Source organism: Sceloporus occidentalis, unplaced genomic scaffold (assembly GCF_023333645.1).
Source record: "Sceloporus occidentalis isolate IW3139 unplaced genomic scaffold, rSceOcc1.0.p SCAF_346, whole genome shotgun sequence".
NCBI classification, from domain to species: domain Eukaryota; kingdom Metazoa; phylum Chordata; class Lepidosauria; order Squamata; family Phrynosomatidae; genus Sceloporus; species Sceloporus occidentalis.
Window position 1 is genome coordinate 483,010 of NW_028317326.1, and position 27,830 is coordinate 510,839.

The 27,830-nt window shown below is 40.1% G+C and overlaps 3 protein-coding genes across 3 annotated transcripts; 1 reads left to right on the plus strand and 2 right to left on the minus strand.

Annotated features, from left to right (window-relative positions):
* The first annotated feature begins 2,073 nt into the window (after window positions 1–2,073).
* On the plus strand, window positions 2,074–3,946 carry LOC149274138 (nicotinamide N-methyltransferase-like). The gene is made up of 3 exons (XM_089505780.1): window positions 2,074–2,221; window positions 2,486–2,693; window positions 3,517–3,946. Exons 1-3 carry the CDS (start codon window positions 2,074–2,076, stop codon window positions 3,944–3,946), a joined length of 786 nt encoding a protein of 261 aa, XP_089361906.1.
* A 2,851-nt stretch (window positions 3,947–6,797) lies between these two features.
* LOC149274139 (indolethylamine N-methyltransferase-like) lies at window positions 6,798–7,472 on the minus strand. The gene is made up of 2 exons (XM_089505781.1): window positions 7,325–7,472; window positions 6,798–7,027 (listed from the first exon to the last, which is right to left on the minus strand). Exons 1-2 carry the CDS (start codon window positions 7,470–7,472, stop codon window positions 6,798–6,800), a joined length of 378 nt encoding a protein of 125 aa, XP_089361907.1.
* A 14,229-nt stretch (window positions 7,473–21,701) lies between these two features.
* LOC149274140 (nicotinamide N-methyltransferase-like) lies at window positions 21,702–22,341 on the minus strand. Its single transcript, XM_089505782.1, has 2 exons — window positions 22,194–22,341; window positions 21,702–21,913 (listed from the first exon to the last, which is right to left on the minus strand). The coding sequence occupies exons 1-2, from the start codon at window positions 22,339–22,341 to the stop codon at window positions 21,702–21,704; spliced, it is 360 nt and encodes a 119-aa protein (XP_089361908.1).
* Window positions 22,342–27,830: the final 5,489 nt, after the last annotated feature.

The window sequence follows — 27,830 nt, forward strand, 5'->3', positions numbered from 1 at the left end:
AATGCTCTTTTCACCTTAACTCAACTTGCAAACCACCATGTAATAGGTAACTACCCAGCCATCTGGATCCGTGGCCACTTAAAACCTAGATATCTGAACACCATTGTCCCAATTATGATTTCATTTTTGTATTTTAATCTGTATGAGGTCATAATGATTAGACCTCCTATACAAGCTGTAGATCGTTTCATACCTATTTTTTATTTAAAAGCTGTAAGTGTAGCAGCTCCCTTAGAAATGCCTGTTGTTGCCAAATAGCTTAACTTGTTGCTGTGTTGGACATAGATAAGTTCCTTTGCATCGTTTGCCTTCCCCAAAGCAAAAATAAATATTTGCAATTTTCGTTGGAACTTTGTTTATCACAGTAAACAAGATGTGAACATATCCAAAATAATGCATACATGATCTACATGTTGTGATCCTGATGCACATGACCATGAAATAAGTTATAATTTGTTTATGTCATAAGATCCTGATCACATGAATATCCAACATACAGGTTGTGTTTATTTTAAGCCATATCGCACTTATTGTGTTATACCAGGTAACAGCAAAAGCACAGGCTGGATCCTCCTCACAAACACAATCATATTCATGAGTTTGATGCAAAAAACGTCTTGTATGAATCAAAACCATAAAATAAAGTCTATGGGACCCTCCATCTTGGTCCTTCGGGATATAATTGTTATTGGGAAACGTGTGTCTTTATCACAGTTTCCAAGCAGACTGTTTAGCAAACATTTTGCGTGTAGCAGAACATAACTGGATGCGCATGGAGTTTTACCTGCTTTTTGTTTGATGGCAGATTAGGATTATGCAGTGTGGCAGAAAGATCCTAAATATTAAAGTTAGACAAAGCTTCTACTAATACTTACCAATACTCACACAATTGATACAATTGTTAATTAACAGGTAAATTGTTGGTGAACTATCTTTATGTTAAAAAAACACAATTGGAATAGCTTTAGAAACAAGTAAATTAAACAATATTCTTGTTTACTACAAGGTAAACTTTACAAATATTAACTGAATCAGTGCTTGGAGCAGGCAGTCTCATATAGCTGTCTGATTAGATAATCTAAAGAGTTCCAACCCTCAACACTCAAAAGGTTACAGCAAAACCTACACTTCCAACTTTACAACCTACCCGTGCAAATGTGCACAGTTAGTTAATATCTAGCCTCTGGCCTCCCCAAACTCATGTATGTTATAAGGTGTTATTGTAACACAGTGCCCACTGATTTTCCCCAAATTCTATGGGCGTATGGGAAACAAACACACCCATTGCTAACGCCAATGCACACTCCATAACACCATACAACAAAACGCTCTTTTGCACACGCTAACACCCACACACTCTCCCTCACACTATTTGCTAATACTCACATACACCATGAGGTAGCACCCATACACATTTAAAGCCATAAGAAACGCACAATGTGCTAACTTACACACTCTGTTTTGACCTTGCTAGATGTTTTTTCAAGCTTCAAAAGGTTTTCACACCTAAAATTAGGTAAAATATATTGTTTATAATAAATATTGTGTTATCTTAGTTCTGTATCTCTCAGGAGGTGGGTAATCGACAATTTAGGAATACATGTTCTGGTTTCATTTGGGGGAGTATAATTGTTGGTGACACATATGGCGTCCTACAGATAACCCTTTGAAATTCATCTTACCTACAAATGCAGAAGTGTCCAGTGTTAAAACAAATCAGACAAGGGTCAGATTGGCTCTGTAAAATGCACAGTTACATCTCTAAGGCTTTCTCACTGATTTAACAATTGCAGGACAACAATATCCCTTGTTTGCCTTTTCCAAAACAAAATAAATATAGATTTTTTTTTATTGTAAACAGGACATGATTATACCCAGTCGTAAACCTGATGTTGTTACACTTATGACCAAGAATGAGTCATATTAGTTATACCTATACATATATTATTGATTTGAATGTTGAATTTTATTTTTTTATACATCCTGGTCATTTGAATATCAGCCCAGATCCAAATCCTATTTATAGCCCATTTTCACTTACTGTGTCATATCGCAACAGAACAGAAACGCAGGATGGATCCGTCTCACAAACACTATCATGTTCACGAGTTTGATACAAAAAAGGCTTTTGATACATACTTTTCTCCAACAGCTGATAAGGGTTTCATTGAGGATAAAGTCATTTTTCCCATGAAAGAACTTCACAAATTGGTAGCTCAAGGTGAGTACATTTACTCTCAAATAAATTTAGTCGGATTTTGCTACAGCAATCTGAGAGTGCCGGTGAGCAGAGAGTAACAATTTGGACAATGCTACATGTATTTAATACACTATATCAGGATACCTCTAATAGTAGCAACACATTACATTCCGTAGCGCTGTTACAATCAGTGGGATAATTTAGAGTCACACACAATAACAAACTGATACAAAAAGGAGAAGAGGGCCCTCCTTTTTGTATTTATCAATATTATTTTGTTCACAGGTGACATTAAAGGAGACACTTTGTTAGACATGTCTGCTGGTCCCACCATTCACCACCTGTTACCAGTTTCACAGTATTTCAAAGATATCGTTGTTCTAGAATTTAGTAATTCCTGTATCAAGGAGCTGGAGAACTGGCTGAATAAAGGAGATGATGCTTTGGACTGGTCTCATGCGTCAAAGTTTATGATGGAATTGCGAGAAACCAGGTAGTTTATTATCCTCCTAATAACTGCAAACATCCAAACTGCCTTTTCTTTGCTGCCAATTTTTGCCATAGGTACAAAGTTTTCCCATTGCTGAAGAGCGCTGTTTCCTAATTACTGTGTGATTGGCAAGTATGGAGATGAGAGTGACGAGAAGCAGAAATAATGGGTTTTTTTCCCTTATAAATAAACAGGCATTTAAATGGAGCCCTTTGATGCAATGATGACATCATTATGGGTACCCACTTAATACCAAAAAGGCTACATAGTCCCCAAAGGGTCTCTAGTCATGCCCCATTGTTCTCTGAAAAACAAGTGCATAAGGTTGAAAAAAATAAAAGAAAAGAGTATCATAGGAAAATGTAAGAGGACAAATCTGAAAACATCCATATGTCCCTTGGACAAATAAAATTTTTTCACTGCTCATAAACCAAAAAGTATAAATGCAGAAAATTAGTATTGCGTGTTTGTTTATTGGACACCACCTAGTTTTTTGAAAGCTGTCAAGATAATCAACCTCCGTTCATCTAGTCCAAAATATTACTTTAATGGCTGCACCAAAGCAAGTAGAATGATATTCGTGAAATAGTCTACGTTGTCTTCTTACCAGAAATTGTTACTTTTATGGGACAATTTTGGAAACTAAAAGAGGGCAAGGAAGAATCTAGCATATCAAATGTGAAAATATGTCATATTGCTTAACACATCATATAGTATTCGGATGTTAATCTATTACTTATATTTTTCATAAAACAATTGCAAAAACACCTACTTCAGATGATCTTTAAGGAATGTTCTTTCAAAAATGTGTTATTATGTTTTTCAGTGATAAGTGGGAAGACATGGAAGAAAATTTAAGAAGAAAAATTAAACAAATCTTAAAATGTGATTTCACCAAAGAGAACCCTACAGACCCTGTTGTGTTACCAAAGGCCGACTGTGTTCTGAGTTTATATGTGCAGAATATTGTTGCCAAGGATCATGAAACCTACATTAACAACCTGAAAAAGATTTCTCTTATGTTAAAGCCAGGGGGGCACCTGTTGTTATTTGGTGGGTTTAATGCAACTTTTTACACTGTTGGTGAGGACAAGTTTCATGCTTTAAAATTTGATGAAGCTTTTATAAGAAAGGCTATAAAAGAAGCAGGATTTGTTATTAATTATCTTGAGGTGAAGGAAACCAATGTACGTAATGAGTCTTTCTATTCCGAACATGCTTGGTTTATGAGGGCTCTTAAAATAAAGGAGGCTTAGTATCCAATGTGTAACCAATGTGTGTCTAATCAGTGGGCAAACCTTTTGTCAGGAACACTCTTCTAGTAGACATGAATAAAAAAACTATAAAATAAAGTTGTTGAGTGGATTTTGGTTATTTAGAAAATATTTGCCATGTCACTATCACAGTTTGGAAATAGATTGTGTGCTCCCCTTCAACGTGTGGCACAGCATAAACTGAAGTCCATGGAGGATCACCTTCCTTACTGATGGGATTCTGAGATTATTCAGTGTAGTAGGAAGAGCTGGAACATTAAAGCCTCTGCCTAGGGTGTGTGACATGGTGTCCTATGCAAGCCCCTATCAGATCATGTTCCCTATTGACAGCAAGAGGTTTTAATCACTCTAAGCTGTTCTTCATTCAAGTGCGAAAAAACTGCAACCTGATGGCCCTATCTTAGAAGAAGCATTTAATATAAGGTTTGGAAAGATCAATGTCCTATTGTAAAATATCCCTTTTTAATACAAGGGGAACATTAAAAAAAATATATTTAGTGCTTGGAGCACGCAGCCTAATATAGCTGCTTGCGATTATTTTTTTACAGCAATAACATGTGAAACACACTGGACACACACACACCAGGACAGGCTCTGCCACATAGACAATCAAACACACACACCAGGGCAGACTCTGCTACACAGACACCCAAACACACATACAACAGGACAAGCTCTGCCACACCGACACTTAAACACACACACCAGCACAGGCTCTGCCACACAGACACCCAAACACACACACCAGGGCAGACTCTGTCATACAGACACCCAAACACACATACAACAGGACAGGCTCTGCCACACCGACACTTAAACACACACACCAGCACAGGCTCTGCCACACAGACACCCAAACACACACACCAGGGCAGACTCTGCCATACAGACACTCAAACACACATACAACAGGACAGGCTCTGCCACACCAACACCCAAACACACACACCAGGACAGGCCCAGCCACACCGACATCCAAACACACACACAACAGGACAGGCTCTGCCACACCGACAACCAAACACACACACACCAGGACAGACTCTGTCACACCGACACCCAAACACACACACACCAGGACAGGCTCTGCCACACCGACACCCAAACACACACACCAAGACAGGCTGTGCCACACCGACACCCAAACACAAACACCAGGTCAGGCTCTGCCACACTAACACCCGCATCCAGACGGTTTCCACGCTGCTCATGTCGTTTGTGTTTTTGCCCCCTTGTGTATTGCCCCCTGCCAGCCCTATGTGTATTTATGCTCCCAGGCTGCCCCTCCCTTTGGTATTGATTTATGTGATGGCCGCAGCTGACCCTCTTGTGTATTGATGCAGCCAGCCGACCCACCAAACATTTGGTGGGTCTAGTCTTTATTTTCCACGTTTCTTAGGGCTGTGTCTTCTCCCCCTCTTATTGACTGCTACTCGTCAACTTTTTTCCATTGAAACTTGCCAGTGAAAGTATTTTCACTTAGTTTTGAAGACACATAATTCACATTACAATGTTGTCAAGGGTCTTAAATTGTTGCTATGTTAGATATTTATTAAAACGTCTATGTTTTATGTTTGTTGTTCCCAAAACAAAATAATAATTGCACTTTTTAATGTATTTTTAATAGAAGTAAAAAGGACACGTCTGACTCTTGCAGCTAACTAGTTATTCCAGAATCCCCTGTATCCAACCCCTCTTTCCAGAGAGTTCCTGTATAACCCGGTTATAGAGGAGATAAACAGTGTATGTGAAAGTACACACATTCATGTGAAAATACAGCTCTTTCGGTTCAGTTGTCTGACCCACTGGAGAGTATCCCATCCCCGTTGGAGCCTTTGATTCCAAACCATTTGTAGTACATTACTATGCAAATTTAATTGTAAAACCAGATAGATTATCTCACACACACACAAATTTTCCCAAAACCATTTATTTATGTATTAAATGTAATATCACATTTTAAAAGCGCCCTTCATTTCTTACTTCCGGCACATTGACAATCATTGTATTAAACTCTTCACAGGGTAAGGAAAGTGTAAATCAAACATTTTTCTATCTATTGAATAGTATGGATTTCTGTATATATACTAAATAAAGGACTCCAAGTTGTAAATGTGTTCAAAAGTAGAGAATGTTTTATCCTGTTTGATCAAAGGTAAGTTCCAAGCCTGCAAGCCAAGCGTGATCTTCAGGCTTGCGTTCATTTATTTTGTTTGTCTACATTGTGGAGATTTGATTTTCTTCACAGTAGAGGTATTATGGTTTATACAACATAAATGTAACACAAAACAAACCCTTTTCCGTCCCAATGACAATTTGCTTTAAACTGCACCCCCCAAAATAAGAAATCTACACCTCAGCCTCTTTTATTTTAAGAGCCTTAATAAAAAAAACATGCTCCGTATATACATTCTCATTACGCATTTGGCTTTCCTGCACCTCCAGGTGTTCAATAACAAAACCCGCTATTGTTAAGGCCTTCCTTATAAATTCTTCATTAGATGTTAAAATATGAAACTTCTCCTTACCAAGAGTAAAATACTTTGAATTAAACCCACCAAATAATAGCAGGTGACCCCCTGGCTTTAGCATACGGGAGACTTTTTTCATGTTGTTAATGTAGGTTTCATGATCTTTGGCAATCATATGCTGCACATTTAAACTCAGAATGCAGTCAGCTTTTGGTAATACAACGGGGTCCGTAGGGTTCTCTTTGGTGAAATCACATTTCAAGATGTGTTTAATTTTTCTTCTTAGATTTTCTTCCTTTTCTTCCCACATATCACTGAAAAACATAATTTTTTTCTGAAACAACATCCCTTAGAGATTCCCTTTAGTAAAAGTCATACAAATACCTTGTCCCTTGCAGTTCCATCATAAACTTTGATGTATGAGACAAGTCAAAGGCATCGTGTCCTTTATTCACCCAGTTCTCCATTTCCTTGATACAGGCATCGCTGAATTCTAGAACAGTGATCTCTTTGAAATACTCAGAAACTGGCAACAGGTGGTGAAATGAGGGGCCAACGGACATGTCTATCAGAGCTTCTCCTCTAATGTTACCTGCGGAAAAAAGTAACATTAAAAAATTTAAAAAAAAGTTATGGGAAGAGTAATCACAGACCCTGAGCATTCACTCTCCCATCCTCTACTCTCTAATCACTTTGGAGAGTTCTATTTAGAATGCACTGTTATAAGAACCCTCGACCACTGTCGCTAGTAGATGTATCCTAATACAGAACATCAAATGCAAGTAGGATTGCTCAAAGTGTTTCTCTCTGCTCACCGGCACTGTAGATTTTAGACCGACGTAGCAAAATATAAATATAATTTAATATAATTAAATATTAATATACTTACCTGGAGTCACTGCTTTGTGTAGTTCTTTCATGGGAAACATCAAAACTTCATCACAGTAAACTTTGTCAGTTGCTGCAGAAAAGTATCTGTTAAAAAACTCTTTGGAATCAAACTCGTGCACGTGATAGTGTTTGTGAGAGGGATCCATCGTCTGCTTCTGTTCTGCTGCGGTATAACTCAGTAAGCGATATATGACTTTAAATATGATTTGTATGTTGACTGATATGCATATGACCAGGATCCTATGACACGGACTTACTGGGACTAAAAAAGAAAAAAACAATATTATAATCAATATTAACCCCTTAAGGACCGGGCTCATTTTTCGTTTTGTACCCTGTGGGACCGAGGCTGTTTTGACACTTTTGTGGTGCTTGTGTTCAGCTGTAATTTTCTCCTCACCCATTTAGTGTACCCACATAAGTTATATATTGTTTTTTTCAGGACAAGATGGGCTTTCTTCAGATACCATTATTTTGATCGTATCATCTTATTTACTATAAAAAAATTAAAAAAACATGGTGAAAAATTGAAAAAAAAACACATTTTATGACTTTTATTTGAAAAATCTTTTACTCACCTAAAAAAGCAAGTAAAAAAACTAGCTAAATAGATTCTACTACTTGTCCTGAGTTTAGAAATACCCAATGTTTTTATGTTTTTTTGCTGTTTTTTGTAAGTTATAGGGCAATAAGTACAAGCAGCGTTTTATGATTTCCAAATCTTTTTTAACAAATCTGGTCAGTCTGCCTCCATCTCCTCTTTGGAATATCTTTGAAGCCGGTTAACTCAATTTAACCCATTCAAACCATATATTTTTGAAAACTAGACACCCCAGGGTATTCCAAATGCTGTTATTTTAACCCTTTCCATGCACCAATTATACAACTACACTTTGTCAAACTTTGTAATAGTAATTTTTTTTATTTTTTTTTCCACACAAATTGTACTTTAGTTATAGATATACAGGTGCTGGTATATGTCACTGTCAAACAACCCCCCAATATGTGTTCAGCAACATCTCCTGAGTACAGCGATACCCCACATGCATGGGTTTGTCAGATTGTTTGGCTGGTAAAAGGCTACTTTTGGGGCATGCGTAATTCAGGTGGTCATTTGGTCATTGTGCCTCCCTCTCCTCTTTGGAATATCTTTGAAGCCGGTTAACTCAATTTAACCCATTCAAACCATATATTTTTGAAAACTAGACACCCCAGGGTATTCCAAATGCTGTTATTTTAACCCTTTCCATGCACCAATTATACAACTACACTTTGTCAAACTTTGTAATAGTAATTTTTTTTATTTTTTTTTCCACACAAATTGTACTTTAGTTATAGATATACAGGTGCTGGTATATGTCACTGTCAAACAACCCCCCAATATGTGTTCAGCAACATCTCCTGAGTACAGCGATACCCAACATGCATGGGTTTGTCGGGTTGTTTCAGATTTAAAATGCCACATTTGGGAAGTGCGCTTTTTTTCTCCATTTTGGTCAGTCTGTACCTATGCCCTATCTTTGAGCTAGGCCACTCCAATTTACCCCATCAGCCATTTTTTTTATATATTAGACACCCCTTGGGTATTTGAAGTGCTTTTATTTTAACTCTTTGTTGAGATTTTTGATAAATTTTAGCACTTGCTCAAAATAATAAACTTTATTTTTTAATTTTATTTTATTTTTGTAATACTTTTTTTATATATTTTTTTACACATTTTGCTGTTACTGGATGGTTCATCTAGTGACATCACTGCATAATTATTTTTAAATGTTAGCACATTTTTTTTTAATTTTTTTTTCCATTTTTTATTTTTTTTTAATATTTTACTAATCACATAGTGATTAGAAAGCTGGGCTCCATTGACTTGCATGGTTGAATGCAGTACCTGTATTCAACCAGCAAGTGGAGCCAGTTCTCTAGAGGGTCTGGAGACCCTCTAGCGAACTTTTTCGTCTTTATTGTTTTATTTCCCGGGCCGCCGCCATCTTGCTTGATGGCGAAGATCACCGGCAGCGGCGGCTGTGACCGCTCTCCGGAGCGGTCACAGCCCACCCGGAGGTAAGTGTTTGGTGTCGCTGGATGCCTCCTGATCGAGGCATTCCAGCGACACCATTTAAGTTTAGGAGGCGATCGTTGATCGCCTCCTAAACGCTTTTAAAACGGGCGTCCGCCGCCATACAATGTATGGCGGCTGATGACGCCCCGGGGAGGGGCCAGACATGGCCCCCGATGCCGATCTCGGCCTTGCTGAATGCCTCGACATCGAGGCATTACAGCAAGGCCGTTTAAGCGAAGAAAGTGATCCTTGATCACTTTCTAAGCTTATTTATTTTTTTGACGGTTCAGGACCGTCAAAGGTCATTTAGTGACCTTCTTGTTATGACGGTCCTGAACCGGCAAAGGTCGCGAAGGGGTTAAATATAAATATTTATGACTCATTGTTTGGTTCAAATGCGTGACTGCATCAGGTGCTCAAAATGAAGAAGGGAAACATGTTACGTGGCTGCGATCACCTCCTGTATTTTGTTTTAGTGACATGGGAAAGGAAGTATAGGAAACAGACAGACATAAATTTTAATGTATATTGAAAGAGGGACCCTCAGCAACACTCTGTGAGTGTGGGAAGGGTGAGACACTCATATAGGTGTGTTATAATTGGAAATTATTCTAGCCTTGGTGCACGAATAATTATAATTTTAATAAAGACGTATTAATAAGTTACCCAAACACGGGAGGGACGGGAGGGAAAATACTCGCCTCCTGTCTTTATTAAAATTATAATTATCCGTGCACCAAGGCTAGAATAATTTCCAATTTTAAGGCAAGACAAGAGGCTTCCTTTTTTGCATTTTTAACGCCCGAAATTAATGCCACTGCCGCAGAAGATAGTGGGCGAAAGTAAAACTCCTGGAAAGTGGAGACCAATCTGCCGCCTTAAGAATGTCGTCCAGAGCTGCCCCGGCCCGAAGGGCGCACGATGCAGCTGCCCCCCAAACCGAATGTGCCCCGAAACCAGCATCCACTCCCGCAAGAGAGAGGAGCCAGCGAACCCAACAAGCTAACGTAGGAGAAGAGACGGCCTTGAAAGGCTTAACGTAAGAGATGAGAAGTTGGGAAACTGAGGACGGACGTACCAGCACAGAGCGAGATAAATACGACCGAACACAGCTGGCCACACAGATTTTCGGGTCCTCAAGGAAATAAGGATAGGAGATAGACGAGGAAAAAGTCTTAGTCCTCCTGTGGATCTGGAATACCAGACCCTCCGGGGAGAAAGAAATAGCGTGCGCATCGAGAGCCTTAACGTCCGATACCCTGCGAAAGGAAAGAAGACACAACAGGAGGGTAAGTTTCGCCGACAGTTGACGTAGAGAAAGGGAATCGTTATCTGGCCAGGACCGCAAAAATCCAGCACCATAGCGACATCCCACAGAGAACCATAGCGAGGTGCCGGAGGACAAGATAAACGAATGCCGCGGAGAAGGCGGCAGAACAATGGAGCCCTACCAACCGGTTCGCCCGAGACACCCACATGACTGCATGAAATGGCAGAGCGGAAAACGTTAATCGTACGGTAAGATTTGCCCGAGGAAAACAAATCCGCCAAAAAATTAAGCACGTAATCTAGAGGGGCTGAACGGGGATCCACTTGCCGTTAAAAAACACCAAGCAGCCCAACCTCGCCAGCATGAAACACGGAAGAGGACTGACCTGCAGCTACGGTGAGCAGCAAAGAAAGAGGAAGAGGAGGATGGCTTAGGGGTTTATATACCACCTATGTACTGTTTTCTATTGGTTGTTTCCACTTATGTTGTTAACTTTTTCTTTGCTGCTACTGGTGAGAGTAAAGGAAGATATGCAAAATAGGAAGCCTCCTGTCTTGCCTTAAAATTAGACTTATGCATTCGTATTCGGGGGAGCACGAAAACGAACATAAAGGATGCATTTTCGTTGTTCAGCCCGAATACCGAACATACGAACATGTCGGGGGCAAAAAGTATACGAAGACACACAACACAAAGAATCTTCGTGTTCGTCTTCGGTTACTAATCTCCCTGCTCCCTTCCCCATCTAGCCTACCTTATGTACGCAGCATTGCAGGGGTTAACGAGAACGGAAATCCGTAGGTTCGCCGTCAGGAGTTAAAGGGCCGTGCGAATGACTTTATTGGTCGCCTGCAGGGGCCTCCTCATTGGTTGATGCCAGAGGAGGCCCCTGCAGGCGACCAATAGACTCACTCGCACGACCTTTTAACTGCTGGCTCTATTGGTCGTTCGTACGGACCTTTAACTCTTGGAGCGGGGAGACCAGTGGTCTCTCCCGGCCAAGTTGTGGCACAAGGATTTTCTGTACGAATGACTCTATTGGTTGCCAGCCGGGGGCTCGTCTGCCATCAACCAATGAAGTACAGGTGCACTCTAGATATAATAAAATAGTTACAAAAATGTGAGGGGTGTACTCATTTTTGTGAGATACTGTATATATATATATATACCATATTTGCTCGATTATAAGACGAGGTTTTTTTCAGAGCAAATGCTCTGAAAAATACCCCTCGTCTTCTAATCGGGGTCGTCTTCTAATCAGACCTCAAATAGAGGTCTGATTATGAGACCAAGATCCAGATCCCCCGCACCGCTGCAGGGGACCTGGATCCTCCTGTCTCCCCCCCACACACACACACTTACCGGTGCTTCCTGCTGTATTGCCGGGGCAGCGGGTTGATAGGAGTGTGATTGCTGTTAGCAGTTATATATATATATATATATATATATATATATACCTCCAGAAATGTCTTTTAACCCCCTATATGCCACTCTGCCCCATGATATGCCTTTTAACCCCCTATATGCCACTCTTGCATATAGGGGATTAAAAGGCATATCATGGGGCAGAGTAGCATATAGGAGGGTATAAGACATTTCTGGAGGCAGAGTGGCATATAGAGGGTTAAAAGGCACATCATGGGGCGGAGTGGCAAATAGGGGGTATAAGGCATTTCTGGGGGCAGAGTGGCAACCCTGGGGGAAGATGCATAACTGGGTGGGCAGGTTGGCAAATAAAAGGAAATAAAAAAATATATATTTTTCTCAATCATAGCTTTTATTAAATATGAAAATATTGTTTGCATGAATTAATATTTACTGGTAAAACTTTTTTTCCTATAGGGTCGTCTTTTATTCAGGCTTTTTGTTTTTTTCCTAAATTAATATTTAGATTTTGGGGGGTCGTCTTATAATCAGGGTCGTCTTATAATCGAGCAAATACGGTATATATATGATTGCTAACAGCAATCACATTCCTGTCATGCTAAGTCAGCCAATAAATGCTGGAATCTGGGTATGCCTGGGCATGATAGGATTGTGATTGCTGTTAATTATATATATATATATATATATATATATATACATGGATCCCTTGAAAGTAATTGCCCGCTGTACAAGACTTTAGACAAAACTCGGGAACTCACCACTCATGGACAGCTGTTTCGTCCTTAATGGGACTCGTCAGCATGAGGTTGTGATACTGGTTTAATACTTGAGGCTGGGGTAGCCATGAAATAAATATATATATATATATATATATATATATATATATATATAAATATATATATATATATATATATATATATTTATATTAATATTGTTATTTATTTTTTTTGTCTAATTTTGATGTTACTTTTAATAAAAGTGTGTTTTTTTTGTTTTTGCTTTTAAAGTTGGGGGGGGGGAGTCATTTTCGGTTTCTATCAAGTGAATGCTAAATTTTCGGTCCAGATTTTTAATTTCTGTGCATCCCTACTATATACTAAGCCAGATACTGTAGTGGTAGGCCTACAGCACATCAATGTTTTGCTTAGTATATAGTGATAGGGGTTATGCTGCATTATTGTCAATGTGTGCCTCGGTATATAGTGATAGGTGTTATGCTGTACCACAATGCGAGGTAGTCGGTCAGACAGTGGCGGAACTACCGGGGTCGCAGGGGTCGCGACTGCGACAGTTGCTGAAAACGACCGCTCGGCACCTCTTGGGCTCCCCTGACTGACAGAACTCCAGGACTCCTCTGCTCCCCGCCGCTGCTGCTGCCGCCGCCTGCCTCAGCGCTGCCCAGACTGCAGTGTTGGGAGCGTGAGGCGTCTGTCTCGGGTGCCGGCGCTTGTATCCCGCAAGCAGCTCCTTTATCTGCCCCAAGCCTTAAAGTGAAAAGGCAAAAGAATTAGGTATTTACTAAAGGAAACTCGCAGTATATCTGCTGGGTTTGCTTGGAATGTATTGGTTAACTTTTATTATGTCTTTTATTATGTAAGAAATGATGACCCTCTTCCAGGGTTATAATCCAAACATATATTGACATTGAATGAGGTCACTGCTACAGGTTATAAAATATATAAAATACACAAAACACTTGATAATAATACAAAACTAAAGGAATTAAGCATTAAAATGATGATGTTGTTCTTTCGAGTTCTTCTTCATCGTTTGGCTCAAAGCATTCTCACGGACGCCATCTTGAGCAGCTTCGTTCTGAGTCTCCTTCTGTTCACTGCTCTCTCGTTACTTGGACTGACTCTTGCAGCCCCTAACTAGTTATTCCAGAATCCCCTGTATCCAACCCCTCTTTCCAGAGAGTTCCTGTATAACCCGGTTATAGAGGAGATAAACAGTGTATGTGAAAGTACACACATTTATGTGAAAATACAGCTCTTTCAGTTCAGTTGTCTGACCCACTGGAGAGTATCCCATCCCCGTTGGAGCCTTTAATTCCAAGCCATTTGTAATACATTACTATACAAATTACATTGTAAAACCAGATAGATTATCTTACACACACATATGTTCCCAAAAGGATATATTTATCTATTAAATGTAATATCACATTGAATATTATGTATATCCATCCCCTGATTTCTGTATATATACTAAATAAGGGACTCCTAAATGTAAATGTGTTCAAAAGTAGAGAATGTTTTATCCTGTTTGATCAAAGGTAAGTTCCAAGCCTGCAAGCTTGCGTTCATTTATTTTGTTTGTCTACATTGTGGAGATCATTTGATTTTCTTCACAGTAGAGGTATTATGCTTTATACAACATAAATGTAATACAAAACAAACCCTTTTTCCGTCCCAATGACAATTTGCTTTAAACTGCACCCCCAACCACCCACCAAAATGAGAAATCTACACCTCAGCCTCTTTTATTTTAAGAGCCTTAATAAAAAAAACATGCCCTACATATGCATTCTCATTACGCATTTGGCTTTCCTGCACCTCCAGGTGTTCAATAACAAAACCCGCTATTGTTAAGGCCTTCCTTATAAATTCTTCATTATATGTTAAAGCATGAAACTTGTCCTTACCAATAGTGTAATACTTCGCATTAAACCCACCAAGTAATAACAGGTGACCCCCTGGCTTTAGCATATGGGAGACTTTTTTCAGGTTGTTAATGTAGGTTTCATGATCTTTGGCGATAATAGTTTTAACGTATAAACTCAGAACGCAGTCGGCTTTTGGTAATACAACAGGGTCTGTAGGGTTCTCTTTGGTGAAATCACATTTCAAGATGTGTTTAATTTTTTTTCTTAGATTTTCTTCCTTTTCTTCCCACGTATCACTGAAAAACATAATAACATTTTTCTGAGATAACATCCCTGAGAGATTCCCTTTAGTAAAAGTCATACAAATACCTTGTCCCTTGCAGTTCCGTCATAAACTTTGATGTATGAGACAAGTCAAAGGCATCGTGTCCTTTATTCACCCAGTTCTCCATTTCCTTGATACAGGCATCGCTGAATTCTAGAACAGTGATCTCTTTGAAATACTCAGAAACTGGCAACAGGTGGTGAAATGAGGGGCCAACAGACATGTCTATCAGAGCTTCTCCTCTAATGTCACCTGCGGAAAAAAGTAACATTAATAAATAAAAAATAATAATAAAGTTATGGGAAGAGTAATCACAGACTCTGAGCATTCACTCTACCATCCTCTACTCTCTAATCACTTTGGAGAGTTCTATTTAGAATGCACTGTTATAAGAACCCTCGACCACTGTTGCTAGTAGATGTATCCTAATACAGAACATCAAATGCAAGTAGGATTGCTCAAAGTGTTTCTCTCTGCTCGCCGGCCAAGTAGATTTTAGACCGATGTAGCAAAATATAAATAAATATTAATATACTTACCTGGAGTCACTGCTTTGTGTAGTTCTTTCATGGGAAACATCAAAACTTCATCACAGTAAACTTTGTCAGTTGCTGCAGAAAAGTATCTGTTAAAAAAATCTTTAGTATCAAACTCGTGCACGTGATAGTGTTTGTGAGAGGGATCCATCGTCTGCTTCTGTTCTGCTGCGGTATAACTCAGTAAGCGATATATGACTTTAAATATGATTTGTATGTTGACTGATATGCATATGACCAGGATCCTATGACACGGACTTACTGGGACTAAAAAAGAAAAAAACAATATTATAATCAATATTAAATATAAATATTTATTGTTTGGTTAAATTGTGTAACTACATCAGGTGCTCAAAATAAAGAACGGGAAACATGTTACGTGGCTGCGATCACATCCTGTATTTTGTTTTAGTGACATGGGAAAGGAAGTATAGAAAACAGACAGACAGAAATTTTAATGTATATTGAAAGAGGAACCCTCAGCAACACTCTGTGAGTGTGGGAAGGGTGAGACACTCATATAGGTGTGTTATAATGTATCTTGCTCCTAAGCAGACTGTGGATTCCATTCATTGATTTACTTTGAATGATTATTTTTGATCACTTGTACTTGGGATAAATCATTTGTCAATTACTTTTCATAGCCCCCTAAAAACCCAGAACCACCTTAACTCGTTGTGTTCCCGGGGTCAGAGAGTCTTCATATAGTTGTGACCATCATATACTTTACGTAGTATAACCTATATATTCTATAAAAGCAAGCGTTGCTTCCATTTACATGATATAATGATAAAAAACAATAGTGTAATTTTCTCCCTGTTATTTTCCCATAAATGCCAAGTCAAATGTTGAAAGTAAAGGACCAGGGAGACAACATGCGACAGTCCCTCGTTAACGGTATATATAACCTGACATAAACATGCCTTGGTCTGTGTATACCTGGCAAGAGAACTTGGGACATCATTTGACCTTTTATATTATTACTATTATTATCTTTTATTTATATAGTGCCAACAATTTACGCAGCGCTTAATGCAATACATATATTCAAGGGGTATGACAAGACCAGAATTGACAGACTAAGACAAACCGATGCATTAGGTGGAGAGAGCCCGGCTCTCTTATATCTATGAAGTTTAATGAGGGGACCTGTGGCAATATGTGTAGTTAGTAGGCACCCTTTGATCCATACTGTAGTCTCTCATAGCTCAGGAGAAACGCATTAGACACTGTGTTACTATTACTCCCCCCCTATTGATGAGACGGGGGGAAGAATGGCCAGGGGTCTAGATGGTAACCAGTGGCGGAACTACCGGGGTCGCGACTGCGACCGGGCCCCGGCGGCAGGGGGGCCCAAGCCAAGGGGCCGCCCGAAATCGGGCAGGGGCGTCCAACATGCGGCCCGCGGGCCAAATGCGGCCCGCGAGACCTCGAGGTGCGGCCCGCGTAAGATCGGCAGATAGGGCAACCGATCTTACGCGAGCCGCACCTCAAGCCCTGCTACTTACTTGTGGGAGGGTCTTCTGGACTGCACAGAGGAAGCGGAGTTCGCGTGACATCCTACTTCCTCTGTGCTTTAGCAGAAAAGGCAGAGGGAGGCCGCGCCCCTTGCTGAAGTCTGTGAGCGGCATCGAGGAGCTGCAGTGCAGGTAAGGGGGTGGGGAGGGTGTTTGAATGAGTGTGTGTGATTGAGGGAATGAATCTGTGAATGAATGATTATATGAATAAATGAGTGTGTGTGTGTGTGATAGCATGGATGTGTAAGTGCTGGAACCTAGGCATGATGGGACTGTGATTGCTGTTAGCAATCACACTCCTATCATGCCAAGTCAGCCAGTACATGCTGAAACCTGGCCAGCTGCCCCCCTTGTGTAGTGATGCTGCCAGCAGTATGGGGTCTGCACTTACAGCCACCCTGTACCAGCATGTACTGGCTGACTTGGCATGATAGGAGTGTGATTGCTAACAGCAATCACAGTCCCATAATGCCTAGGTTCCAGCATTTACTGGATGGATGTGTAAGTGCTGGAACCTAGGCATGATGGGACTGTGACTACTGTTAGCAATCACACTCCTATCATGCCAAGTCAGCCAGTACATGCTGAAACCTAGCTAGCTGCCCCCCTTGTGTAGTGATGCTGCCAGCAGTATGGGGTCTGCACATCACTTACAGCCACCCTGTACCAGCATGTACTGGCTGACTTGGCATGATAGGAGTGTGATTGCTAACAGCAATCACAGCGAGCACAGTCCCATCATGCCTAGGTACCAGCATTTACTGGTTGCCTGGGTATGATAGGAGTGTGATTGCTGTTAGCAATCACACACCTATCATGCCAAGTCATATTGCTAATTTTGTCCAATTGCGTGTTACCTACTTTTATAAAAAATGTGAGTTTTTATTATTATTTTTAAAGGTGGGGGTCATTTTCGGTTTTGGCTAAGTGAACCCTGAATGTTTTGGTCCAGAATTTTCATTTTAGTTCATCCCTAGAATAAATCTAGGGAATCCTGAATTTGTAGTCGCAAAACTTTCTAGGCCCAGAAATCAGTGAGAGGAAGAGTAAAGGTTTTGTGTCATTTTACTTTATTTTAATCTGCATATTTTATTAAAGGCCATATTTTTTGTCACAGTGAAAAATGAGTGCGGCCCGCGCACGTATACAATTCTGATGAAGTGGCCCACTGCAGAAAAAACTTGGACACCCCTGGATTATGCCCTTTGTACATGCGCCCCTTTTTCTTTGATTTTTTTTACAGATATGATTCAATATGTAAATTGAATTTGTTGAAAAAAAAATTGTTGGGTAAAAATCATGGGTTTTTTTGGGGGGTGGGGGGGCCCTTAACAGATTCTCTCACCCGGGCCCTGAGGCGTCTAGTTACGCCCCTGATGGTAACCCTTATCATCTATATTCATTGGGTGGTGTTATTTTCTACATTGATTTATTTTCACAAAATAAGTGGAGCCAATCTTACTTTGCAACAGTCACCAAAAGCTTAAGCAGTAAGAGGCTTTGTCTAACAAAATCTAGCAGATGATAGAGTCATCAGAACATGATCTCATAGGGGTTTGCAAGGAATATTTAGTCACACGGCATAAGTAGAGGCACTGCCTAACTTTAATATCGTAACTTTTCCTACAACACCAATTTCCCATCAGAAAACAGCAGACTAATGTTGTGCCAAATATCCAGAAGGTGACAGATTGCTTTATTTCTAAACTAAAGATAAACATCACATCTTAGCAAAGATCTTCTAGACCAAAATGAGCTCTCTCAACAGTTTTATTTTACAGATTTTAGAAGGAGCACCCCTGGCAAAATATTTGCATGAAGGATGTTTTAAACAGTTTATAGAGTAATAATTGTCAAAACATAGCACAATTATACTTTCATAAAACATATTGTCAAATATGCATGAGGCTGAATCCATGCGAGGATGACTATACACTCGACTTGCAACACGTTTTAAACACATTTCTTGTTTAGTTTTTGGTCTTTTATTTCAAGCTGTCGAGTGAAATGCTTTTTCCGTTCAGAAACAAACTTTCTTGTCACTCACTCACTCTCTCTCACACTCTTATTCACTCTCTCGCACTCTTTATCAATGTCTCCTTACTCTCTCCACCTTCTGTTTCTGTGTCCCTGTCTCCTTTTCTGCAGATCCACTTCTTCTCTTGCCTCTTCTTCTCATTCTTTCTCTGCCCACCTCCTCTTCTCAGTAACAACCATGTTAACCAGGTGTCCCAGGGTGCTTCCGTGAACGGGCTGAGTCACGGGGACAGCCTTTTCATGAATTGGGGAAGAAGCCAGCACCTACCTTTACTGTCCCAGCTCTTCCTACTACATTGTGTACATCCAGTTCTCCAGCTCTTTGATACATGAGTTATTGAATTCTAGAACAAATATATCTTTGAAATACTCAAAACCCTTTAAAAGGTGGTGAAATGTGGGGCCAACAGAAATGTCAGAGTGTCTCCTATAAAGTCACCTGCGGAAAAGTGATATTAGTAATTTCAAAAAACAACATGAAGTTTTATCAGGATTGATAATTCCATTATATCCTGAAACAGAGAATCAACTGTTGGTTTTAGACAGAGTAGAAAAATATACTGTAGATATATTACTAGAGAGTAAGTTTACTTACCTGGAGCAACTTATAAAGTGCAAGATTACTCCATAGTGTAAATAAACTGGCTGGGGAGATTAAATATACCCCATGTAACTGGCCCATTGAGTAATTGGTCTAGTCTACCGTGTCTGTTGTTGCCAACACTCATGAGATTGGAAGAAAGGAAGGAAGGGTGCAGGGGCTATATGTTAACCTAAAATGCAGACATTCACCGTGTGGTTGAAGTTCTTAACTAGTATCCCTTAACAAACAGGACTATTTTATTATTGGGGGACCAAGTATTTTCATATATTTATATTATTTATATTATATTTTTAACTCAGTACCCTTCGGATATATTTCACCAGGTCACTAGGGTTGCCCTCATAATTACTTCATTTGATTTTGTGTGTACTGCCATTGTTGCTGAGGATGCCTCAGTCCAATTGTGATTTACAACTAGTTCACTGAGGCTTGTCTTTGTAAACACCTAATTTGGTTATTTTTATTCAAAGCAAATTTGAGAACAGCTTGAAATAGAATGAATAAACCTTCTGCTCTTCTCAGTGAACATGATCTGCTAGGGATTTCCATAGAATATCTAGTCACCCACCTATATAGAGGCAACACCTACCTTTAATGTCCCAGCTCTTCCTACTACACTGTGTACATCCATGGATGTCGGGTAATACTGTGCCCAACAAAGAGAAGGTTTCATACATGACCCCAACTAGGATGATACCCATTACAACTTAGCAAAGATGCTCTAGAACACCAAGATGGATGCTCTCAATAATTTTATTTGAAGTTTTAACATTGACAATTATTTCAGGGTACAATCATTGCTTAATAAAACACATTGTCAAATATTCATGAAGCTGTACCGTTTGTGTCTTATCTCATTTCAACATTTATGATCTACAACTTACGGAGAGTGTAGGAAGATAGACCAGAACAAGCACACTGGATAAATCAAGTAAAAAATAAAAGAAGCTACCATTAAATAGAACTAGCTAGTCAAAAAGATAAAAGGCTATAGAGCATAAAATAGAAGACTATACTATTTCCACAAAGTAGACTAAATAATCAAATAAATGTAAATCATAATCTAAAGGTTATGCTTTTTCAAAGGTTGATTGTCCTTGACTCAAGTACTTCACAGGTTAAGACATAGAGAAACACACTCATATACCTTCCAGTAATAATCTGCTGTCCCCTGTTTGAAAATTATGGATATCCCTTTCTTTATTCCTATACATATTCTCAATAACTATTTCAAATTCCCACCTAGTGTGATCAAAAGAAGAGAAAATATTTTGGGTTTTTTTATGTAAGGCTGATTCTAAGCCTGCAAGCAAAATGAGATGTTGAGAACTGCGATAGTTTATTTAGGTTGTCTATATTATGGATACTATTTTATATTTTCATTGTTTATTATTATACTACATAGCAGCGCTATTTATTTAATTAAAATACGTAAACTGTTTAGCATCTGAGTTCCAGGCATTGCTGTACACACACACCCCATGCTGAAAATGTTAGCCTACATGTTAGGTTCTTTTATTTTGGAAGCATTAACAAAGCAAATATGTTCACAATAAAAGGACTCATTGCGCATTTTGCTTTCCAAAACCTCCAGGCCGTCAATAGCAAAGCCGGCTTCTGCCAAGGCCTTTCTGAGAAAAGCTTCATCATATGATAAGGTATGAAACTTTTCATCAGCAAGGGTGAAGAAAACCGCATTAAACCCTCCAAATAATAACAGGCGGCCTCCTGGCTTCAACATAATTGAGAGTTTTTTCAGGTTGTCACTGTAGCTTTTTTGATCTTTGGAAACAACATTTATTCCAAAATAACTCACAATACAGTCGGCTTTTGGCAACACAACAGGGTCTGTAGGGTTCTTTTTGGTAAAATCACATTTCAAGATGTGTTTAATTCTTTTTCTTACATTCTCTTCCTTTTCTTCCCACTTATCACTGAAAAAAAATAAAATATATATTCCTGAATGAATACATATTAGAGTTCATGCAAGGTACGACTTATGCAAAATAATAGTAATAATAATAATAAATACATTACTTGGTTTCCTGTAGTTCTGTCAGAAACTTTGATGTATGAGACAAGTCAAAGGCATCGTCTCCTTTTTTCACCCAGTTCTCCAGATCCTTGATACAGGCATCGCTGAATTCTAGAACAGTGATCTCTTTGAAATACTCAGAAACTGATAAAAGGTGGTGAAATGTGGGGCCAACCGAAACATCTATCAGAACTTCTCCTCTAATGCCACCTGCAGAAAAGTAATATTAGTAATTACAAAAAAACAAAGTGATGTTTTACAGAAGGAGCAGAAACAGATGAATTAATAATTCTATTCCCTGCGCCTTAATCACATAGGAGAGTTTAGTTATATGAACTCTCATGGACTGTTACTAGTAGACGTATCCTGATACAGAGTATCACTGCAGGTAGCATTCTCCACAGTGTTACTCTCTACTCACCCGCACTGTGGCTTTTAGACCAATGTATCAAAATATAAATAAATATTGTTAGAGAATAAATGTACTTACCTGTAGCAACCGCCTTGTGAAGTACTTTCATGGGAAAAACCACAATCTCATCATAGTAAAGCTTGTCGGCTGTCGCAGAAAAGTATCTGTCAAAAAGTCCTTTTGTATCAAAATCATGCAAATGATAAAATTTGTAAGGAGGATCCATGCTGCGTCTCTGTTATGTCTTAGTATGACACAGTAAGTGAAATACGGCTAGAAATATGATTTATATGTTGGGTGATATCTATTTGATCAGGATCCTATGACATCGTAAATAATACAATATTATTAAAATCAATATGAAATATAAATATTGTCGTTAGTCATAAGTGTAACTGTATATAATATGTAAATCAGATGAACGATCATGTCCTGTTTACTCTTATATTAAAATTTGCACTGAAATTACAAATATTTATTTTATTTGAGGACAAGGAAACATAGAGGGATAACACTATTTATCCCCCCCCCCAGACATTGTAAATAAACCTATGTTACTATAATGTATCTTGTTCCTAAACAGAATGTAGATTGTATGTTTTGTATTCCAAATCTTAATTATAAGTACCTCTATTACCATATGTACTCAAGATGGGGCCCTCGCCGAGATATAATATCTGTTTAATGTGTTGAGAGTCTGACAAACGCCTGAACCTGCTCCTGAGAAACTTGGACTGTGAATTTAACTACCCATTTTGGATTGACCCCTGTTTTTTCTACGCTGGATACCAACCTGTACCTTTCACAATCTCTACGGACCGTCTGCTGTTTTCTCTTTAATGAGATTCTGAACTTACCTTACCTTTTGGGATCACTTGGAGATTATCCACGTTTCTTCTTCAAATTCAATTAAGTTTACCTGTTTGTCGTATTAATCAGGCCCTGTGTTCTCTGAGAGACTGAATTATATTTCAAGCCTGTTTTATACACTTCTCCGCTGAAAATACCGTATTGGCTCGGATATAGGCCGCCCCCGTATATAGGCCGCACCCTAAAAGTTTGGTGCTTTTTTAAAGAAAAAGTTTTTTTCTTTAAAAAAACACCAAAAAAACATGCTGCCACTCTGCCCCCCCCGCCCCCCGAGATATGCTGTCACTGTCCTCCCTCCCCGAGATATGCTACCACTGTCCCCCCCCCGAGATATGCTGCCACTGTCCTCCCTCCCCGAGATATGCTGTCACTGTCCTCCCTCCCTGAGATATGCTGTCACTGTCCCCCCCCCGAGATATGCTGCCACTGTCCCCCCCCGAGATATGCTGCCACTGTCCTCCCTCCCCGAGATATGCTGTCACTGTCCTCCCTCCCTGAGATCTGATGTCACTGCCCCCCCCCGAGATATGCTGCCACTGTCCTCCTCCCCCCCCGAGATATGCTGCCACTGTCCTCCTCTGCCCCCCGACTTACCGGAGTAGACTCCCGGGTGTCTTGCGAGGCCGGCGGGGGACATCTACGCAATACGCGTATACAACTTTCGGTGCCGGATGTGCCGGCACCGGAAGTTGTATACGCGTATTGCGTAGATGTCCCCCGCCGGCCCCGCAAGACACCCGGGAGTCTGCTCCGGTAAGTCAGGCGGGGGGCCAGAGGTAAAACGCATCGTGCGGTTAGACAACCGCACGATGCGCTTAGACAACCTCCCGTGCCGGCACCCCCCCCCGTGGGAAGTGCTGGCAGGGGAGGCTGTCTGAGCGTATCGGGGATTAGGATGCAGGTCCCCTGCACCGCTGCGGGGGATCTGTATCCTAACCCCGCTGCCTGCCCGGCGCCCGGGACTGCATGTCCCGGGCGTCGGGCGCTAGACCCCGAATATAGGCCGCACCCCCACTTTAAAGACTTAAAGTGGGGGGAAAAAGTGCGGCCTATATTCGAGCCAATACGGTATATAAGAAAATATCTATTCATCTTATAGAAAGTGATTTATTGGATTTATTTATATCCAATCTGGCTAAATAACCTGTTGGTCAGCTCTCATATGACACATACAGTGTGTTTAAATCTTCTCCAGGCACCATTTATAAGGGCCGGACTGGCCCACCAGGATACCGAGAAATTTCCTGGTGGGCCGGTCGGTCCGTGGGCCGGTCGGCCGGTAGACCAACATTCAAAACTACCACTAAGTGGCTGTGAGTGGGATTGAAAGTGGACGCCGGCCCCTTTTACTTTATAAATGCCTGCCGCTGCCCTCACCGGACACCAGGGAGTCAGAAGCAGTGGTAAGTCGGGGGGGAGGTTAAATGGGGGGCATAAGGCTTTTCTGGAGGCAGAGTGCCCCATGATATGGCTTCTAACCCCCTTTATGCCACTCTGCCTCCAGAAATGCCTTATACCCCCCCATATGCCACTCTGTCAAATGATATGCCTTTTAACCCCCTATATGCCACTATGTCCCACGAAATGCCCTTGGCATATAGGGGTATAATGGATATCATGGGGCAGAGTGGCATATAGGGGGTTAAAAAAAGCATATAATGGGGCAGAGTGGCATATAGAGGGTTAAAAGGCATGTCATGGGGCAGAGTGGCATATAGGGGGGTATAAGGCATTTCTGGGGGCAGAGTGGCAAGCCTGGGGGCAGATGTTCATAACTGGGGGGGTAGGTTGGCAAATAAAAGGAAATAAAAACAAAAAATATATATTTTTCTCAATCATAGCTTTTAATAAATATGAAAAAATAGTTTACATGAATTAATAAAGAAATAAAGGTTTCTTATAAGAATATCGTGAAGAATAACGTGATCACTGTTTTGTTCCACTGAATAAAATGGAACTTTTTCATCTAAAAATGTTTGCAGTAGCAAATGTTTTGATTCCATTATGTCTAATGTATTTCATTTATTAGGGCCTTTAACACTTTTGATTTCTGGCATTTTAATACAAATAATGTGATAAAAAGAATGTTTTACAGTTATTTGTATGGCAAATAGTGTGACCAGGGCTGGCCTTAGGGGTGTGCGACCTGTGCGGCTGCACATGGCGCCAGTGCAACAGGGGCGCCTGTCCGGGACTTAAATTAAAACATTGGTTTTTTTGTTTGTTTGTTTTTTAACTTTATTTAAATCCTCCATGTTAAATAGTTTTTTTTTTTACTTTATTTAACATGGAGGATGTTAAATAAAGTTAAAACAACAACAAAAAAACGATGCTTTAATTTAAGTCCCGGGCAGGGGTTGCTCGTGAAGTTTTCAGCAACCGCTCGGCGCCCCTCACTCCCCGTGACTCCGTCGCGGTGCCAGCGTTTCATGCTGAGCACCGAAATATGATGGCGCTCAGCTGTGAAGCGCGCAGAGCGGGAAGACGGACGCCTCCCGCTCCCACCGCAGGACTCAACAAGGTAAGTAAGGATGATGAGAAGTGGGGAGGGGGGAAGGCAGTGAGAAGGGGCAGAGGTGGTAGATAGTGATAAAGGGGGAGAGGGGATAGATAGTGAGAAGTTTTGTGACAAGTTTTTTTTCCTTTCTTTTTTTGTGGGATGGGGAGGGGGCGCCAGAGGAGTAGTCCGCACAGAGCGCCAGAACACTTAAGGCCAGCTCTGACTGTGACTCGGGTATGTATAAGGGATGCATGTGAGTACAAGAGCTCGACCGCAATATAAACTATATGGGGCTGGTCTCCAAATGTTTCCAGAGCTGCTTTTCAGTCCCAGTCCGGGCCTGAACCTGTGTGGTAGGGATGGTGCTTAACCCTAAGATTTGGTGAGAACCTGCAATTATACACAAAAAAAATGCTTGATTTTAAAACCATCTGGTATATATAACCTGAGGAACACATGCCTTGCTGTATATCTGCCCAGGGAACTTGGAAGACCATTTCACTGCTTAAATGTATGGAGTTTGATGAGTGGACTTGGAGGCCTGACCCAGGGCAAAGCCCCCAGCCGCTCCCTCCACAGCTGCCATCATTATGACCTTAAAAGCAGGTTATGGAAGTTTTGCTGACTCTGAATAGCCCTCCATAGTGTAAATGAACTGGCTGGGGAGATTAAAGATATCCCATGTAACTGGCCCATGAAGCAATTGGCTTAGTCTACCGTATATTGTTGCCAACACTCATGAGATTGGAAGAAAGGAAGGAAGGGTCCAGGGGCTATATATTAACCCAAAATGCACACATTCACTATGTGGAAGAAGTTTTTAAAAATGTATCCCTTAATAAACAGGGCTATTTTATTATTGGGGGAACCAAGTATTTATATTTGTAACTCAGGCGCCACTGATATATTTCACCAGGTCACCAGGGTTGCCCGTATAATTACTTAATTTCTTTCTTTTCCCCCTAGTTTGCAAGAGGGGGAATATATCTTGTACTGGAAATCAATATATTTTTGAGGCTGTAGAGTGATGATTTTGTGTGTATTTCTTCCTTTTTTTGGTGGGTGTATGTGCACTCCTGCAGGGAAGTGTTGGGGTAATTGTTGCCAATGTTGCTGGGTTGCCCCATTGATTTGCAACTAGTTCACTGAGGCTTGTCTTTGAAGCTAGCCAAGCGGACGAGAGTCATCAGAGTTGTCCTTTGTAAACACCTAATTTGGTTCTTTTTATTCAAAGAAAATTTGAGAACAGCTTGAAATAGAACATGATCTGCTAGGGATTTCCATAGAATATCTAGTCACCAACCTATATAGAGGCAACACCTACCTTTAATGTCCCAGCTCTTCCTACCATGGATGTCGGGTAATACTGTGCCATATAAAGAAAAGGTTTCATACATGACCCCAACTACGATGATACACATTACAACTTAGCAAAGATGCTCTAGAACATCAAGATGGATGCTCTCAATAATTTTATTTGAAGTTTTAACATTGACAATCATTTCAGGGTACAATCATTGCTTAATAAAACACATTGTCAAATATTCATGAACTTGTACCGTTTGTGTTCATGTCAGGAAATCCGCACACCTTACATGTAATTTTATCTTATCTAATTTCAACATTTATGATCTACAATTTACGGAGAGTGTAGGAAGATAGACCAGAACAAGAACACGGGAGAAAGACTATACTATTTCCACAAAGTAGACTAAATAATCAAATAAATGTAAATCATAGTCTAAAGGTTATGCTTTTTCAAAAGTTGATTGTCCTTGACTCAAGTAGTTCACAGGTTAAGACATAGAGATCCACACTCGTATATCTTCCAGTAATAATCTGCTGTCCCCTGAAAATTATGGATATCCTATGGATATCCCTTTCTTTATTCCTATACATATTCTCAATAACTATTTCTAATTCCCACCTAGTGGGATCAAAAGAAGAGAAAATATTTTGTTTTTTTATATAAGGCTGGTTCTAAGCCTGCAAGCAAAATGAGATGTTGAGAACTGCGATAGTTTATTTAGGTTGTCTATATTGTGGATACTGTTTTATCTTTTCATTGTTTTATTATTATACTACATAGCAGCGCTGTTATATTTTATATTACTATGTAGATCGAAATATTTAATTAAAATACGTAAACTGTTTAGCATCTGAGTTCCAAGCATTGCTGTACACACACACCCCATGCTGAAAATGTTAGTCTACATGTTAGGTTCTTTTATTTTGGAAGCATTAACAAACCAAATATGTTCACAATAAAAGGACTCATTGCGCATTTTGCTTTCCAACACCTCCAGGCCATCAATAGCAAAGCCGGCTTCTGCCACGGCCTTTCT

Excerpts from the sequence above, each read along its gene's own strand:
- LOC149274139 (XM_089505781.1), bottom strand. The coding sequence starts at position 7,472 with ATGGATCCCTCTCACAAACACTATCACGTGCACGAGTTTGATTCCAAA. Across the intron at positions 7,028-7,324 it reads ACACAAAGCAGTGACTCCAG|GTAACATTAGAGGAGAAGCT; the intron begins GTAAGTATATTA and ends TTTTTTCCGCAG.
- LOC149274138 (XM_089505780.1), top strand. The coding sequence starts at position 2,074 with ATGGATCCGTCTCACAAACACTATCATGTTCACGAGTTTGATACAAAA. Across the intron at positions 2,222-2,485 it reads TCACAAATTGGTAGCTCAAG|GTGACATTAAAGGAGACACT; the intron begins GTGAGTACATTT and ends TTTTGTTCACAG. Across the intron at positions 2,694-3,516 it reads ATGGAATTGCGAGAAACCAG|TGATAAGTGGGAAGACATGG; the intron begins GTAGTTTATTAT and ends TATGTTTTTCAG.
- LOC149274140 (XM_089505782.1), bottom strand. The coding sequence starts at position 22,341 with ATGGATCCTCCTTACAAATTTTATCATTTGCATGATTTTGATACAAAA. Across the intron at positions 21,914-22,193 it reads TCACAAGGCGGTTGCTACAG|GTGGCATTAGAGGAGAAGTT; the intron begins GTAAGTACATTT and ends ACTTTTCTGCAG.